This window comes from Labeo rohita, chromosome 3 (assembly GCF_022985175.1).
Source record: "Labeo rohita strain BAU-BD-2019 chromosome 3, IGBB_LRoh.1.0, whole genome shotgun sequence".
NCBI classification, from domain to species: domain Eukaryota; kingdom Metazoa; phylum Chordata; class Actinopteri; order Cypriniformes; family Cyprinidae; genus Labeo; species Labeo rohita.
Genome location: NC_066871.1, coordinates 17,810,282 through 17,827,230, shown reverse-complemented (window position 1 = coordinate 17,827,230; position 16,949 = coordinate 17,810,282). Strand labels below are relative to the sequence as shown.

The window sequence follows — 16,949 nt, the reverse complement described above, 5'->3', positions numbered from 1 at the left end:
ATGGCACCTTTTGGAGCGATTTCGACGATATGGGGTGGAGAGTTACGTAACAGTCCCAAACAAATATTTTACCCATTATATTTAAGAAGGGCTCGGAGATACCAGGTTTGTTTTACCGGCACAAACGGGCACAAATCGAGCACAAACGAACGGCACCGGTTTGGAGAGATTTGGACGACATGGGGTGGAGAGTGACGTCACTGCCTAAAATTGTTTTTGTTATTATTAAGAAGGGGAAACATATTTGACGTTCATTACAACTGCACAAACCGGCACAAATCGAGTACAAACGAATGACACCAGTTTTGTGTGATTTAGACGAACTGGGGTGGAGAGTGACGTCACAGCCCCGAAAATATTTTGGTTATATCTAGGGAAGGAAAACAGATACAGTGTTTATTTTAACGGCACAAACGGGCACAAATCGAGCACAAACGAACTGCGCCGGTTTGGAGCGATTTGGGCAACGTGGGGTGGAAAGTGACGTCACACGGTCAAAAAAATAATATTTAATATCTTAAACACCAAACCAGCACAAACGTTCGTTTTTGCGGCACAAATCAGCACAAACGTAGCACAAACGAATGGCATAGTTTTGGTCATTATTTCTTTTTATGGTGTGCCAACTTCACGGAGGTGTAGTAAATCTCCAGCAGGTGGTTTCAGATGGAGCAGCATTTAGTACACAGAGCTGTAGTTCAATGAAAAGCTACGTTATATTGCATTCATTATGAGTTTGGAGTAAAAAACATGTTCCTAAGGTGACTGGCTTTGACAGCATGCCAGTTATATGCCGATCGAGCGCTCCAACCACTCCCCCAACTTGATGTATTGACAAGTACAGCATATATGTTGTAATTCATTAATTCGCTTAACTGATTCGTTGTCAATGCTGTTTCAGAGCAATACGTAAAAATGATCACTAGGTGTAGACAGGTGTCGTATAGTTTTAAAGCCTCAGCTCATTTTCTTCGACTGTTTCTGTGTTTTACAAAGCCTCACTCTGCCCACCGCTAGTATTTAAGCCTTTTTCGCTTTTAAATAGCTTGTAAATGCCTGTGCGCTTTTTACTTTAACTTTCAAATTAGCGTCAATTCGACGTCAACTGATTGAACTGACAACAACAAAACCATCTTATCCAACTGAACCGACACACCCCTAAAACAAACAAACAAACAAAATAAATATAGAAATCTAGAATAAATAAAAACAAATATTTGATCTTTATTTTGTATGGCCTCCTTTGGCCTTGATAAAAGCATGCATTCTTGCTAGCATAATTTTTATGCGCCTTTCCGCAGTCTCAATTGTTACTGACTTCCAAATAGTTTGTAGTTGTTCCCAAAGGCTTGCTTTTGATTAAACCTTTGTGCAATCTATCTTTGAATCCATTCAGTCCCAACAATAATTGTATTTTAGCATTAGAAACACTACTGTGAATAATGATCTTACACATACAGGTGGCTTAATCATTACAGAAACAAAACAAAACAAAACTGGTAATGACCAATACTGAGTTTAGAGCAGCTGTGGCACAAACCTTACATTGGGTGGTGGTTTAATAAATTTGTTAAGCACAGTATATGTAATTGCAAACAAGACCATGCACTTTTTACATCTTTCTTTGAAGGCAGTAAATCATTCAAAAATTATTTTGTAAATTAAATAGACGTGAATGAAAATGAGCCGAGGACAACAATGACTCTGAAAAGACTATCCACGCTTTCTTTGTTCACCATAAAGTCTGAAGTGATTGGATTATTATTATACCTGTGACCAATGGATTCACTAGTTATAAAATGTTTCAATTTGATGCATATTGTCAGATTACACCTGCATGAGTCTGGTTCACAAGTTATAAATAATTCATTAGAGTACACTGTAAAAAGGTGGTTACCTGATTTTGTACATCTTTTACTAAGTTTATGAATATGAACTAAATGTGATCAAGAAACGATTTGATATCACTGGGACACAGTTGACTTGAATCACTCAATACACTAAACAAAATGTATCAGTTGGAAGATGTGCAGCAGGCTGTGATGAACACTCTAGTGCACAGAATGAATGCACTACATTAGAGTCACTCATATTTGTCACAGTAGATTTGCAAAATTGTAATCATCTGTTGTCTCTCTGCTCATCACATTGTCAGCTGAATTATTTAATTCAAATCAAGGCTGCCATATTTGATCTGTTTTAAGCCTCAATAATTGTAGTTTTTGGGTTCACTCAGTATTAAACACTCCACCTGTAGCTGGTGTGTAGTGAGCGCACTGGCGCCGTTGTCCTGTGGCTGCCGTCGCATCATCCAAGTGGATGCTGCACACTGGTGGTGGTTGAGGAGAGATCCCCCCATATGATTGTAAAGCGCTTTGGGTGTATAGCAATACACAATGAAAGCGCTATATAAATGCACTCATTCATTCATTCATTCATTAATCACAACAGCTTTTATAAATGTTCATCAGATTTGTCTACCACACTTCACTCTGTAATATTTACATTGACATAGTTCTCTTCAGATTGAGACTCTTCAGAGTCCACATTAATATAGTCCTGTTCAGATTTATCAGAGTCCACATTAATATAGTCCTGTTCAGATTTATCAGAGTCCACATTAATATAGTCCTGTTCAGATTTATCAGAGTCCACATTAATATAGTCCTGTTCAGAATCATCATGATCCACGTTTTCGCCAAGTTCTACATTTACATAATCAATCTCATCGTCTTCTTCATTTTTGGTACTATGTGATGCAGCTTGACCTAGTGATATTGCATAGAGATGAAGGATAATTAAATGAAAATGTTTAAAATAAAAAAGAAAAGAAAAAATGATAGTGACATGGGGAACATTATCTGAATTATTTTATAGAATAAAGAGCATTACCTTTTGTAAAAGAGCAATTCAAGTAAGTTCCCTTGTTTCTTTGTTTTTGTCTTCTCTTCAGCAGGAGGATGATTATGAGGACAGACAATAAGAGCAGCACAGCTGACACTGCAGCACCAATGACAGGAAGCAGTGAGGCTGAGAGAAACACGCGTGTTTGAGTTAAACTTTCATTATCAGCAGTCCAGCATGTTTTTAGACTCTTACACATCAGTACCTGTGATAGTGATGAGCAGCAGTTCAGATGCAGATGAACGGAAGGAGCGTGAGGAGACACTGACTTCATAAACACAACTGTAGTTTCCCTCATGTGAATAATCTGCCTCAGGAAAGGAGAAGGAGGCAGAGTGATTGACAGCTGATTCATTCCTGGTGATGTTTGACCCTCTGAACAGGTGAAAAGAGCCTCCAGGATACTGACATATAGTGGAACAGATGATAGTGAAACTGTGGCCCCTAGTGATCACTGACCCCTGAGACCCCTCATCAGGAGCACTGTGGGAAATGTTGGGCTGCTGCAAGTTCACTAGAAAACAAGAAGAATATATTTATATGGTTACAGAGACTCAAACAATAAAGCTAACATCTTCAAATAAACTACAATGACTTCAAGAACTGCATCTTGTTGGGATCAAAACTTAATCCACAACCATTTTACAAATCAATTGCTCAAATCCAAAAAAGGCGTGATTCAAGAATGAGTTCTCTTACACATTACTGTTGAATGTAGGGGAGTGCGGGGCACAACTTAACAGTTTTTGACTTTCTCAGTTAAATCCATGTGGTGTTCAGAAGATAATTTATCATCCACGTTAGTTTTACACTTGTCTTGTACAAATGTGTCGCTTTGTTTCATAATTACAGCGTGTATAAGTTTTTCGCTATTTACCTCGAAAGAAAGAAAGTGAAAAGTCACAACATGCCCGGTAGGTGGGGTACATTGTAACATGTGAGTGGCACGTTATAACATGAGCATATGAAGCTTACAGTGTTATCTGATGGAATGAAAAAAAAAATATATACACGACAAACTAAAATATTTTGTCAATAAAAATATGATTAACTTTTTCAAATAAAATAACGGTGTTTTTTAAGAATTAAAAATAATCTAATTTTTGAGTTTCACAATGAACATATCGCAACCGTGTGTGGTACGGCCCTGATCGCAAAACACAGCTATACAGTATAGTTGAAAACAATGTGCGCAAATAGATGAAACACATTCAGACATTCAAAAAAAAAAAAAACAGTCCCCTCCTTCCAAACACTGCTCTCATAGAACACGAGACACATAAACGAGCCAAAATGCTTTACATTTCTTGAAATAATAATTTCTCAACATTAAACATCAATTGTCAGTCTTTATTCACCTGTTTCTTGTGGTTTCGTTTAAAATCCATAAAAGTAAATAGTGAAAATTACATTGCTAATATCATAGAATAGCATAGTTTAATAATAGCGGAGTAGATTGTAACGCAGTGTTACAACTTTCCCCATCGACGCGATTGGAATATAAAACTGGTTCGTGTCTTCTGCTGGCTTGCCAAGCATTAATAAATTATCTAAACTGATAAATAACAGATTGGAGATTAAAAGAATAGCAGATTTGCCTCATTTTAAATGAACACTAAAAACTGAGAAGAAAAATTTACTTCTGCCAAAAATGTATTTTTACTATGGTAAAATAAATATTCAGCGATATCCTCAAAAGGTGTTTGAATTTTGGAACACTTTTTTTCCTCTGTATAGTGCTGCTATGGCAACTAGTAAATGCCGTAAATTTGGTTATGCTAGCGTGTGTGGAAATATTTAAACCACGTGTATTACAATTAACCCCTCATAAGACTGTGCCCTGCGCTCCCCTAATCTATAATGTAGACAATAAGACAAGACTGAACACACTCACCCACAGTGATGTTAACAGTGTCACTCAAAAGCGACTTGTTGTTTTGGTAGGAGTATTGACAGCTGTAGCTGCCCTGATGTGAGACGTCTACATTATAGTTAAAAGTCACATTAGATACATGTGTCTGGGAGGATACAGATAAACCATTTCTGAAGAGCTGGAATTCAGCATTAGCATTGCATCTTGGTTTTGTGCATCTGAACTGGATATTTTCTCCAGGAGAAACAACTGCATGTGTAGAGGTCAGGGAAAGTTTTGGCATCTGCAGCTCACCTGCAAAATAAATATGTATTTATTTTAAATAATTTATTGAATCATAATGTGTAAAAGCATGAAATTCATGAATCTTAATGCAATTTCTGTTGCTAATTTCACCCAAAATAATAATGTAACAAGATACTTAATATTCGAATTACCTAAACAACACCAACACCAGCATCTTTACCATGATTACAGGCAGGCCCGGCTCCAGAAATGAGATGAAGGGTGGGCCAAGTGATATTTGAGGTGGGCCCGGGGTACACAGATATTATAATAAAAGCACATTTTAGTTTATAGTGCCTCAAAATAGCACAGCTGAGTACACTATAGATGTTCTTAAGATTATCTTACTAAAAAATATTTTTTAGTATATTAAGTACAAAATTAACACTGATTACATTACTTGACCACCGCGGCACCGCCTTCACTGACATTTAGCATTTTTATAGAAATCATTTAGTTCAGTTGGAAAACATACACTGCAATTCTAAACTGAGAGCATCTGTGTCAACGTGATCTCGTTGATAATGATAATGACGATGATAATTCGTACGCATTTTACGTAAAAATTTGTTCTATAAACGTATATTTACTTATTACGTTTTTCCAGACACTAAAACGTACTATGACGTATTAACAGCATCTAAATGTACAAATACTTATGTATTGACGAAAACGAATCCTTATGAATATTAAAATCGCAGTATTAATTGTATTGTTGTTGTTGTTTTTAGGTGTCATATCAATGGCCTTATTTTCAGTTGCATTATTTTTGCATATATTTTTCAGTTTTCAGTTGCATTATTAAATCGTTTAATCGTTTACTCAATATGAAATGATAACATTCTGTTCTGTTCTGTGTGATTTCTGCTGTCAGCTCGTTTCGGCATGATGTTAAACAAGATTACACTTTAAACCCTTAAAATAAATAACATTTCTGCAATCGTTTAACCATTCGTGTAATATTTACTTTGTTTGCCGTGGTGGGACACAAAAGGTGTTTTCTCCGACATGTGACTAACAACAGAACGACAGGTTTTTCGGCAGGAAAATCGAACACTCAATGGCTCTCGCCTGCATTTGAATGATGCGCGCGCGCCTTCACGGAATATATAGGGAAATATTCTGGATAATATTTTCAGCGATTAACAATTTAAATTCTGCTTTGCACCTCACAAACATGCTGTATTCAGCCAAAGAGGACTGCAGCTGCAACTGCTTTTGGTATTGCTTAATTTTGACATTTTTGCAATAAATAAATAATTGTGATCTTATCTGTCTGTCAGGTTTTTCTTTATTACTGTACAGAGAGAGTTATGGTTAGGTTTAGAGGTAGTAGTCGGATTAGCGACTATAAAAATATTTTTATGCTATATTGTTACTAAAATGGTCATTTCCCTGCATATTTTGGTCAGTTACGTTTTATATCCTTTTATAATAGCTATAAAATGGGTAGGTTTTGGGGTAGGCTAAGGGGGCTAAAAATCTAAATCGATCAAATAGAAAAAAAAGGTAAGGAGACGTGACTGACAGACCATGCTTGAGGATTTGCTGCTTAATGTTCAATGCCAAACATTCTTTACACAGAGTGGGCGTCAATCACGAAAGCAAAAGTGAAAATAAACAGCGCAAAAGCGATTTCAATACCCTGCGTACTGATAACGCGAAAACTATATACAATATTAAAATGTTTTGGGGTGTGAGCGGTTAGAAAAAAAAAGACATATTAAAATCTAGCAAATGAATATCGCTCCAATTTGTGATTGGCTGTTAGGCTATCTAGTGCGGGGCCAGGGTGGGCCAAGCTTCTGACTGGGTGGGCCAACCGTCTAAACCCCGGTGATCACTAATATCAATGTTATACATATATATATCGTCATATCGTCCAGTTGAAAAACCTGTATAGTTTTTATATAGTCAGTGTTTATTTAAAAACATCCAGTTATGCAGAATTTAAGATGGTAAATATTTAGTTGATGACTTGTCAATACGATATACTATAATACAATATATAGGATATTATTTTACTGCACAATTTAACATATTAACATGAAATAACTGCAATCTGTGTTTCGCTGCCTGGAGGCCATTTGTTTCTTTGAATTGCAGCGATTCATTTGCTTCTCTTTTCAGTCCATAAAAATATGCCTCAGGTTTCTTGTCAAATCTCTTTGTAGAGTCAATCGCAAAGCTCGTTCTGGTTTTGTGTGTTCTGTCGCAGCATTCACGTTGAAACCAAAGCTGCCACTCAGTGTTTTTGCCACTCAGTGGGCGGAGCCGTACTCACTCCAGCTGACAGTAATGTCACATATACCCTCGATAAGATCAGTGTTTTAAATGGGTGACAGTAACAGCCTGTTACTTACCAGTTACAGAAGTCAGAGCTCTGGCTGTTGAGATGAAAAACAGGGACATTTAAACATACTGTAAACTTATAAAAACAAACAAAAAAACCTTATTTAAACAAATTGATAATAATAAATAAGACAATCGCATCCTCTTATTTAGTCAGTGCTCTCTCAAATCGATGTCTTGGTAATGACGCTCAAGATCAGGCGCCTGCTTTGAGAGATGTTGCAAGCAGTGGAGTCTCTACCGGGCGAGAGTAAAATAGGACGTTTACAGGGTGAGGTACAATTCATAGTTCTTTATTAAATAACACTAATGAAATTGACTGAATTTGAAATCTGAGACTTTGTTTTATATCAAAAGTAACACAAAGCTTAGCCTTTTGCGATTTACTGGATGGGAGGTGCACTATGTACTGTTCATTCATCAACTTAAAACAGCATAGCCCAGGGGTAGGCAATGTCGGGAGTGCCGCTGTCCTGCAGATTTTAGCTCTAATCCCAATAAAACACACCTGAAGAAGCTAATCATGCAAGGTCCTCAGAATTACTTAAACTACAGGCAGGTGAGTGTTTTTTTTTTTTTTCAGGTTTGGAGCTAAATTGTAGGACATCGATCGGAACTCCATAGACCAAAAGATCGACTGAGATTTACGAATCAATATTGGTTCACAAAAACGAGAATTAAAATCGCTGTTACTGCGGGGTGTGGTGTTGAACTTGAAAAGTTAAACCCTGTTCACACTACAAGCGACAGGCAGCGACAAAGCGACACGATCCCATTAATTTCAATGGAAGCTGGCGATTTCCGGCGACATAAGCGACATCGAGCTACAGCGACCATTGGCAACCGGATGGCGCGTGTCCAGCGACGCGACAAATTTCAGAATCCCTCAACTTTATGCAAATGAAGAGCGACTTAGGAGCCAATAGGAAAGAAGACAGTAGAGCTCATGTGATCATTCTCTTCTCAGCCGTAGATAAACATACTCAATGGAAAAAAGTAGGCTCTGCTTCTCATTCATTTTTGTTTGTACGTACAGATTTAATTTATATTATATTTAGTCTTTTGCCTCCAAAATGTTTGTATTTAGCGGCAAGAAACCTGCTTCGCTGTCAAGGCAACCAGTAGTGAGAACGCCCATTAGCAACCTCGTCGCCAGCCACTGGCGACATGCAGAGACAGAGGTCGCTGCTAGTGTGAACGCAGCTTTACGCAGTCGTTAATGCATACGTTAAGCCTATATCGTCCTGTAGGTTCATAATTAAATATGAAAATGTGAACAAAAATAAGAGCAATTCAATGTGTTATTATAATTAAAACATGAAAATTGAAATGACCGCCAATAATAGATTATGACAGAATTTTTGCGACCCTGTCCGTCAAAATGACGGAAAATGACGGACAATGTTAAAGTCTAATGCAACCTCTGAATAGCAGATACAGTGGCATGCGAAAGTTTGGGAACCCCTTGCAGAATCTGTGGAAATGTTGATAATTATAAGAAAATAAGACAGATCTTACAAAATGCATGTTATTTTTTATTCAGTACTGACCTGAATAAGATATTTTACATTAAGTATGTTTACATATATTACACAAGACAAAAAAATAAATAAATAAAATAAAAAAATAAAAAATAAAGAAATTATTAAAATAACCCCCTTCAAAAGTTTGGGAATCCTTGGTTCTTAACTGTGTGTGGTTACCTTATGATCTATCTTTTTACCCTAAGGACAACTGATAAACCATAAAACTATAAAAACTATATATATATATATATATATATATATATATATATATATATAAAAAGATTCAAACATTCACTGATTCTCCAGAAGGAAACAAGATGCATTAAGTGCCGGGGGGTGAAAACTTTTTGAATTTGAAGATGAAGGTAAATTGTACTTTAATTTGTCTTCTGGGAAACATGCAAGTATCTTCTGTTGCTTCCAAAGGAAAGTACTAAATGAAAAAACAAAAAAAAAAAAAAAGATATTTCAACAAAATAAGAAAATTTTGGACATGTTCATCCTATTCAAAGGTTTTCACTCCCACCTGTTAATGCATCCTGTTTCCTTCTGGAGCATCAGTGAATGTTTGAAACATTTTAATATTTGTGTTTAAGTCCCTCAATTGTCCCCAGTGTGAAAAGATGGATCTCAAAATCATACAGTCACTGCTGGAAAGGGTTCAAATATGCAAAAGATGCTGAAAACTGAAAAATCTGCAGGACCTGGAACAGTGCTCAGTTTGACTGTTCAGAATAAACAAGGGACTCATGAACAACCGTCACAAAACAAAAGAAAAAAAAAGGAAAAAAAGGTTGTATATTATCCAGGTAACCACACACAGTATTAAGAACCAAGGGTTCCCAAACTTTTGAAGGGGGTTATTTTAATAAATTGATCTATTTTTTTGTTTTCTTTTGTCTTGTGGATTTTTATGTAAAATATCTTACTCAGGAACATAAAATAACATGCATTTTGTATGAGCTCTCTTATTTTGTTAAAATTATTCACATGAGCTTATGAGAGAGACTCAGCCCTGGGTTGTGATGGTATGAAAGGCCACTGTGATCCTGTGTGTGGTTCTGTGGTCAGCTGTAGTTGTTATAGTTCCTCCTCCGAACATACAGTGTAAAAACTGTAGTATCTAGATGAGCATGAGAATGTTTAGAGGCACTGAATCATGTTAAAATTATCATAAGACTATAATCATTCTCATGCCGTAAGATGCAAATTGTATTATTTTTTGTTTTTTGACTGTTTATTGCACTCAGGTGTGAGTTATAAACATATATTATTGTTAGAACTACTTTAAATCATTTTAGTTCACCGCACAACTCATATAACATGAAGCAGTTTAAAGTTCTTTAGAGCAGGAATCTTGTTGGTTAATGTCTTTTCAAAACTTTATCAACCCAAACATACAGATAAATTGTGTATCAGTTTAAAGTTCAGTTCAATTTCAGGAAAAAAAAAAGACAGCATGACAAAACGACGGCACAACCAACCAGTTTGCTCAGTTCATAATCTTGAACTTAATTGTTTTAAGGATTAAATATTACTGTGATAAAGGAAGTATAAAGGAAGACTATTATCATTATATTTTCATGTATAATCTCTATATATAGAAAATAGACAAAGCAGCAAAAAAAAAGTTGAATTTACCCAAAATCAAAGTGAGAAGAGAAGGTCTTGTCATTGCCATCCTTGCCCTGTTTCAAAATGAGCATGAATTAAGATGTTACTTCCTGATTCGTGAGAAGAGTTGATGATGCTTTGTTGAGAACTGAAACATAAACTAAACAAATCTGTCCTTAAGTCTATTCTAAATAAAGACACCCCACAAATAGGCTAGTGTTTGGATGACACAAATATTATTTTTGGTCTGGAGGTTACGAATTGTCTGGTTCAGGTGTAGCCAACCCTGCTCCTGGAGGACTCCCATCCTACAGTTTCACTCTGACTCTAATTAAACCAACAAATTTAGATGTTCATGAATTATATGGATTACATGAAAATAACAGACGTGTGCTGGAGAAGGGCTGGAAGTCTTCAGGAAGTCTAATTAGCATCAATCCACTCCTTCCAGCTACTGCAAATATACCATCACTGTGATAAACTGCATATTTCTTCATTTTTGGAAAATGTTACAAAACTAATGTCCCACACAAAATGTTGTCATTTTTTAATCTGTGACATAAAGGGAAATTACAAAAAACAAAACAAAAGGTAAAACTGTTTAACTGTGAGAAAGTTATTATAAACCATTCATTCCCAGATATATAGTACTCAGAAATGGGGTTTGAGTTCGGCATTCAGTGTGAATTGTTGCCCAATTTGTGGCATTCATTCTGAGAATAGCTCTATTTTTTAAAGCTGTTAGAAAGATATGAGGAAGTGTCCTTTGTACAAACACAGATGAAACAACTCATCACTGTGCAAAGTACAAGCAGATATTAAGATGTTTGTTTCAACTTCTAAGCAGTCGTGATAAAAGTTAACATTGAAAACCCCTTACGCTGAAATCAATAATCAAATGGCTTTCATAAATCTTCACCATCATCCAGTCCTGTTCTGATCTGTTTCCACAAGCTCATCATTCTCATCTACACTATAACATAATCTTGATCAAGAGTCAAAATCTACATCTTCATGACCACCATCATCCATATCTACAAGCTCATAGTCATCCTCAGCGTTCTCTTCATTCTGGAGGACATCTTGCATATTAACTGCATCTTGGGAAATAAAGTACATTGAAAAAACATGTTCTGCTATTGTGGTAAGATGTTTCAACATGAATTTTGCATGAATGTTTGTAATATCTGCTTGAAGTCTCCTCTAAGGCTTGTGCTTGAATGTTGCTGCATTTTTGCTCATCTGATTGCTAATTTTCTTAAATTCACATGTGTATGGAGAGATGGAGACACTGTTTACCCACTGACAAAGATAAAGCAACAGGTTCATAGTATGCCAGTATTATGGTGTGCAGATTAGAGAAGTGAAAACTGCGCTGTAGGCACATTTACCAATAAAGGATTGGTCTGCTCTTTACTCCCCAAAATAGATAACAGTGACTTCATTGCTGAACCACATTGTAGTGTGGGTGACAGCAACACTTGAGTGTGAGAACGCAACGCGGTGGTGTTGTTGAACAAAGCCACTGCAAAGCCATTGAAATGTTCATGTATTCAATTAAAAATCATGCCCCAAATGTGTTTGTACCAGACTTACAAAAATGAGTGTACTTTACACAGTGTATATTATTAATCAGTTGCAGTGCTTTTCATTAAATGTTTATTTTATGCAAAGTTTAAGGGATGTGTTTTTTTTTTTTGAATGGATGTCAGTGGAGGAGAGGCTTCACTATGCTGAATAAACAGCTTTTTAGAGGAAACATCTCATCATTTAATGAATCGATAGCCTATCTGCTAATCTTCAACATGTTTTACACAAAATTTTTTTTAGAGTTTTTAGAGTTTACCACGAAAAAAAAAGCTCTTCTATAATAGAAGTCGCTGACTTTTTGCGACAGGTAGGATGGACCTTTATCACACTGGAATTGAACACCGGAAACGCTTGTCAAAGCAGTGTACTGATTCTTCCAGTTATATATATTTTTCAATATGCTGTAATCACCTAGTTGAATAAAAGCCTGTTAAAACAAGAATTTGCAGGATGATTTCAAAATCCGGACATTTTTAGAGACAGGCGAAGAGATATTCTGATGATTACTGTGCACAGAATTTTCCAAACTCAAAGGAACTTGTAGTTCTGAGAAACCCATGGCTTGTAAACGTGTGCTTTCACCACACTGCGTCACTGCTGCGGTGTTTGTGAAACCTGATGATCAGAATCAACATATTTATTCATTTGTATTAAATTTTAGTCATTATTCTGTTATGTTTCATTCACAGTCATTTCACTGTAAGTAATTCACATTCAGTCTTAATTAATACTAAAAGTGTCAACGTGTTATACTATTTAAGATTAATTAGATTAATTAATTAGCTATGTTCAACATTGTTATTTCTTTAAGGCAACGCCCGCGCATTCATTCATCTATTTTAATACCGCTCTGATGAAAATTAACCATGGCATGTGTAGTATAACTGTGGCAATACAAATGGAAATCACTCCGCGGAAAAATCAAATAAAATATTACAGTTACTACATATTTACTATCAGTGTTGGGGAAAGTTACTTTTAAAAGTAATGCATTACAATATTGAGTTACTCCCCAAAAAAGTAAGTAATTATGTTACTTAGTTACTTTTTATGGAAAGTAATGCGTTACTTTACTTTTGCATAACTTTCTAAATCTGGGCAGGGCTTGCTTGTTTTTAATATAAAAAGTTCTATTTTTGGCAAATGTAAAAGCCTTTTCACACCAAAAGCCACAGGCTTTGAGAAAAGTACATTCACATCTGTACAGTAGATCGCAGAAGAATAAATATCAACTCAAATCAAACAAATGTTAGATTATCTTGAGTAATTTTTGCTTATTAGTATGGTTGAACTGGATCATTGAAGGTCGGCAGCAAAGACACCGGTTGATAAAATGGTAATAAATGCATAAAGGATATTTGTATTGTTTAACATATTTAATTATTGCAGGTTTGCGTCATATTCTGAGTTGAATTTTACTGTTTTTATTCATTTTGAGTTATACTGAATCTGTTTTTTGTGAGTGAGATGAATTAATGCATGTTCACATTTAGTCTACAACTAACATCTTACTCCCAATTCCTCTCAACATGGGGACAGGAGAGCTTTTAATCAATAAATGGGGGGAAAAGTAACTAGCGTTACTTATTTGAAAAAAGTAACTGAGATATTTTCTTAGAAATTAAAAAGTAATGCGTTACTTTACTAATTAAAATATGATGAGAAAAACATTGTTAATGAGAAGACGTAATTGACTGCAGCAGGTTAAATTTATTTATTATTCAGAATGCACATTTGGAAGGGAAATATTTTAATAGAAACATTTCAGCAGGTGATACGAGATGTAGGCCTAAACATCCTCTGTTTCGAAGTGTATACTCCACGCGAACGTGCTCCTGCATAATATTTTAATATAAGGACCTTAATTCATCCCACGCATCTCATCCGTGTTGTGTCAGGAAATCGTGACAACTGAGGCAGTGTGTCATTGTTTAGAACAAAAGCAGCCAAACACACTGCAGTAACGCTGGTGAAAAAAATGAAAGAGAGGATTCTCCCATTAGTTTTTTTTTTATTGCGTTGTGATGGGACCGGAAGTGGGGATACACTGCTTCGCTTACAGGATATAGGAAGTGAGATAAAGGTCCATTCAGGTAGGAAGGCTGTAATGTGATTGGTTATTAAGGCACATGTGATCCAAGTTTACAGTTAGGCTTTTTCCAATAGTAAGCAATAGAGAGTATGCATGTGACGTCACTGTCAGCTGGAGTGACTGTGGCTCCGCCCACTGAGTGGCAAAAAAACCAAGTACTGCTCACTGCAGAGCCGAATGGCCTCAGCTCCCCCCTCTCTGGATGTCCAGCTCCACCTCTGTGTGAACTAATGGGTGGAGTTATGTTTACGATAGGGTAAGGGGTAGGGTTAGGGTGTGGTTAGGTGTCTATCTCCACCCAATACCTCCAGCGAGGGGGAGCTAGAGCTCCAGCTCCTCCCAATTGGCTCTGCAGCAAGCACCTTCTCCAAAACACTGAGTGGCAGCATTGGTTTCAACGTGAATGCTGCGACAGAACACACGAAACACCTCTAAAACCAGAACGAGCTTTGCGACTGACTGTACAACGAGACTTCACAAGAAATCTGAGGCTTATTTTCACAGACTGCTGAAAGCTACTGAAAAGAGAAGCAAATGAATCGCTGCAATTCAAAGAAACAAATGGTCTCCAGATAGCGAAACACAGATTTGCAGTTATCATTTCATGTAAATATGTTGAATTGTGCAGTAAAATCATATCCTATATATTGTATTGTATGTACGATATAGTATATTGTATTGACAAGTCATCAGCTAAATATTTACCATCTTAAATTCTGCATAACTGGACGTTTTTAAATAAACAGACAAAAACTATATATTTTTTCATCTGGACGTTATGACGATATATATAACATTGGTATAAGTGATCACCGGGGTTTAGACCAACCTATTTTGTATTTACAAAATGAGTTCACAGGCAAATTTGCTTTAATTTTATTTTCCCCGTGTCAAAATCAGACACATATACGTGTTGGAAAACACGATTTCTGGCTGCATCAATATGCATTGACCACTGGATATTTGTTAAGTTGTTAGGAACATTATATCAAGTTCATCAGCCTTTACTTTAAACTGATTATCGTTTGTTTTACTCACGTGTTCGCATCTAAATCCATTCACGCTAAAGGATTTTGCAACTCAGTCCGGCTGAGGGGGCGTGTCCCGGCGGGAAAGTGACGTCAATGCATACCCTCTATACAGACCCTCTCATCTCCCTAAGAAAATCTCTGGTATGGGTAGGTTTTCGCGGGAAATTCGAGCATGCCGCTGCGTCATTATTACACCAGGTTATGTGTGTATATATGTGAGGATGCTGCAGGTGGCAGATTTTTAGTCTTCTCTCACAGCAGCTGGAATAACTAAATTTATCATTTTGATGGCTAATTATAATCCAAAAAGGATTGTGTGTTTATGAAACACACGTGACTGAAAGTAAATTATATTCCGTTTTTTTTTTTTTTTAATAAAAAATAATTAATTTTTGAGTTTCACAATAAACACATTGCAACCATGCGTGGGACGGCCCTGATCACAAAACACTGGTATACAGTATAGTTCAAAATGTATAGTTCAATGTGTGCAAATAGATTCAGAAAAACACTCCCCTCCCTCCAAACAAAGCCCTCACAGAACACCGGACACTTAAACCCCGCGTTAGTTGGTGTCCCACGCTCCCCTACTTCGAAGGTATCCTAAGTAAAACAGGTTAAAGGCTAGAAGGGAGATCAGCTCTGGCTACTGGGCAGGTGCACATCAATCTAACGTTATTTTTTGTCACACTGTACAACAATAATACTGTTTTCTCTATTATAGTAAGGGCCAAGTATAGGGTTGGGAAAACAGCTCCATATTTAAGGAAGCTTATGCAAAACGTGTGAACCGGAAACAACCTGTCTAACAGAATAGGTTAGTCTGTTGCGCATAAACCCTATAATTAGTCTGATACAACTGTATTAAGGTTGGTTGTAATTTTGCAGGAAAATGCAGCGTGACATTGCAATGCACAAAGAGTTATATAACATACTCAGATATGAAAAAAATTACGCTTCAGAGTGTGACATCTGAACACACAAACTATGCTGATGTGGTCAGACCCTGAGAATATTTTAAACACTTAAGGAAAGAGATCACAAACACCCAGCATGGTCAGAAACACACAAAACAGAAGTCTTTATTAAACATGAGTCTTATCCAGGGACCTGACACAACAGAAACATTTTTGTGCGTTTGACTGTATAACAACTGTTAAAGCAGTACAGGGTTTGTGCTGTACGTCGTGTAGATCTCTGTTTGTCATCCGTTGAGTGAGAGAAGAGGCCCGTCGAGGTCTGTGACGCAGTATGGCTCAAAAGCGATGAACCTTTGGGCAGCGACTGAATGCAGAATTAAATGAAACGGACAGTACTGAGCGACTGGAAGAGGCTTGTGATTTTCACAACAGGTAGATAGAAGTGAATAGACTCGAGCTCTGTGCATAGTTGCAGTGAAACGGTTCACACTCCACTATCAGAGGAACGTGTTAAAGATAAAGTCATTTCGGCCACCGCACTGTTCAAAGGTTCATGGCGACGGGTTCAGCAGACGTGATGCGGAGGCAGAGCTGTTGTAAACTGGTACAATGATATGCTGACACTGATCCACCAGAACTGGATTGTATGGAGGCTCCTAAACATACTTGCATTCATTTTATCGAGCTTTTTTTTTTTTTTTTTTTTTTTTTTTTAAATATAAAGGGACAGTTCACACAAAAAGAAAAAATCCATCATTTACT

At 36.6% G+C, this 16,949-nt stretch overlaps 1 protein-coding gene across 1 annotated transcript in view; it reads right to left on the bottom strand.

Moving 5' to 3' along the window:
- The window catches only part of LOC127158803 (uncharacterized), a 38,465-nt gene extending 27,833 nt beyond the window's left edge, over nt 1-10,632 (bottom strand). Inside the window, exons 1-4 of the mRNA XM_051101806.1 lie at nt 10,582-10,632; nt 7,426-7,449; nt 4,799-5,071; nt 3,110-3,418 (exon numbers count right to left, since the gene is read on the bottom strand). Of these exons, the coding sequence (XP_050957763.1) occupies nt 3,110-3,418; nt 4,799-5,071; nt 7,426-7,449; nt 10,582-10,621 (646 nt within the window). The 5' untranslated portion in view covers nt 10,622-10,632. The remainder of the gene's footprint in view (nt 1-3,109; nt 3,419-4,798; nt 5,072-7,425; nt 7,450-10,581) is intronic.
- Between the last annotated feature and the right edge of the window lie 6,317 nt (nt 10,633-16,949).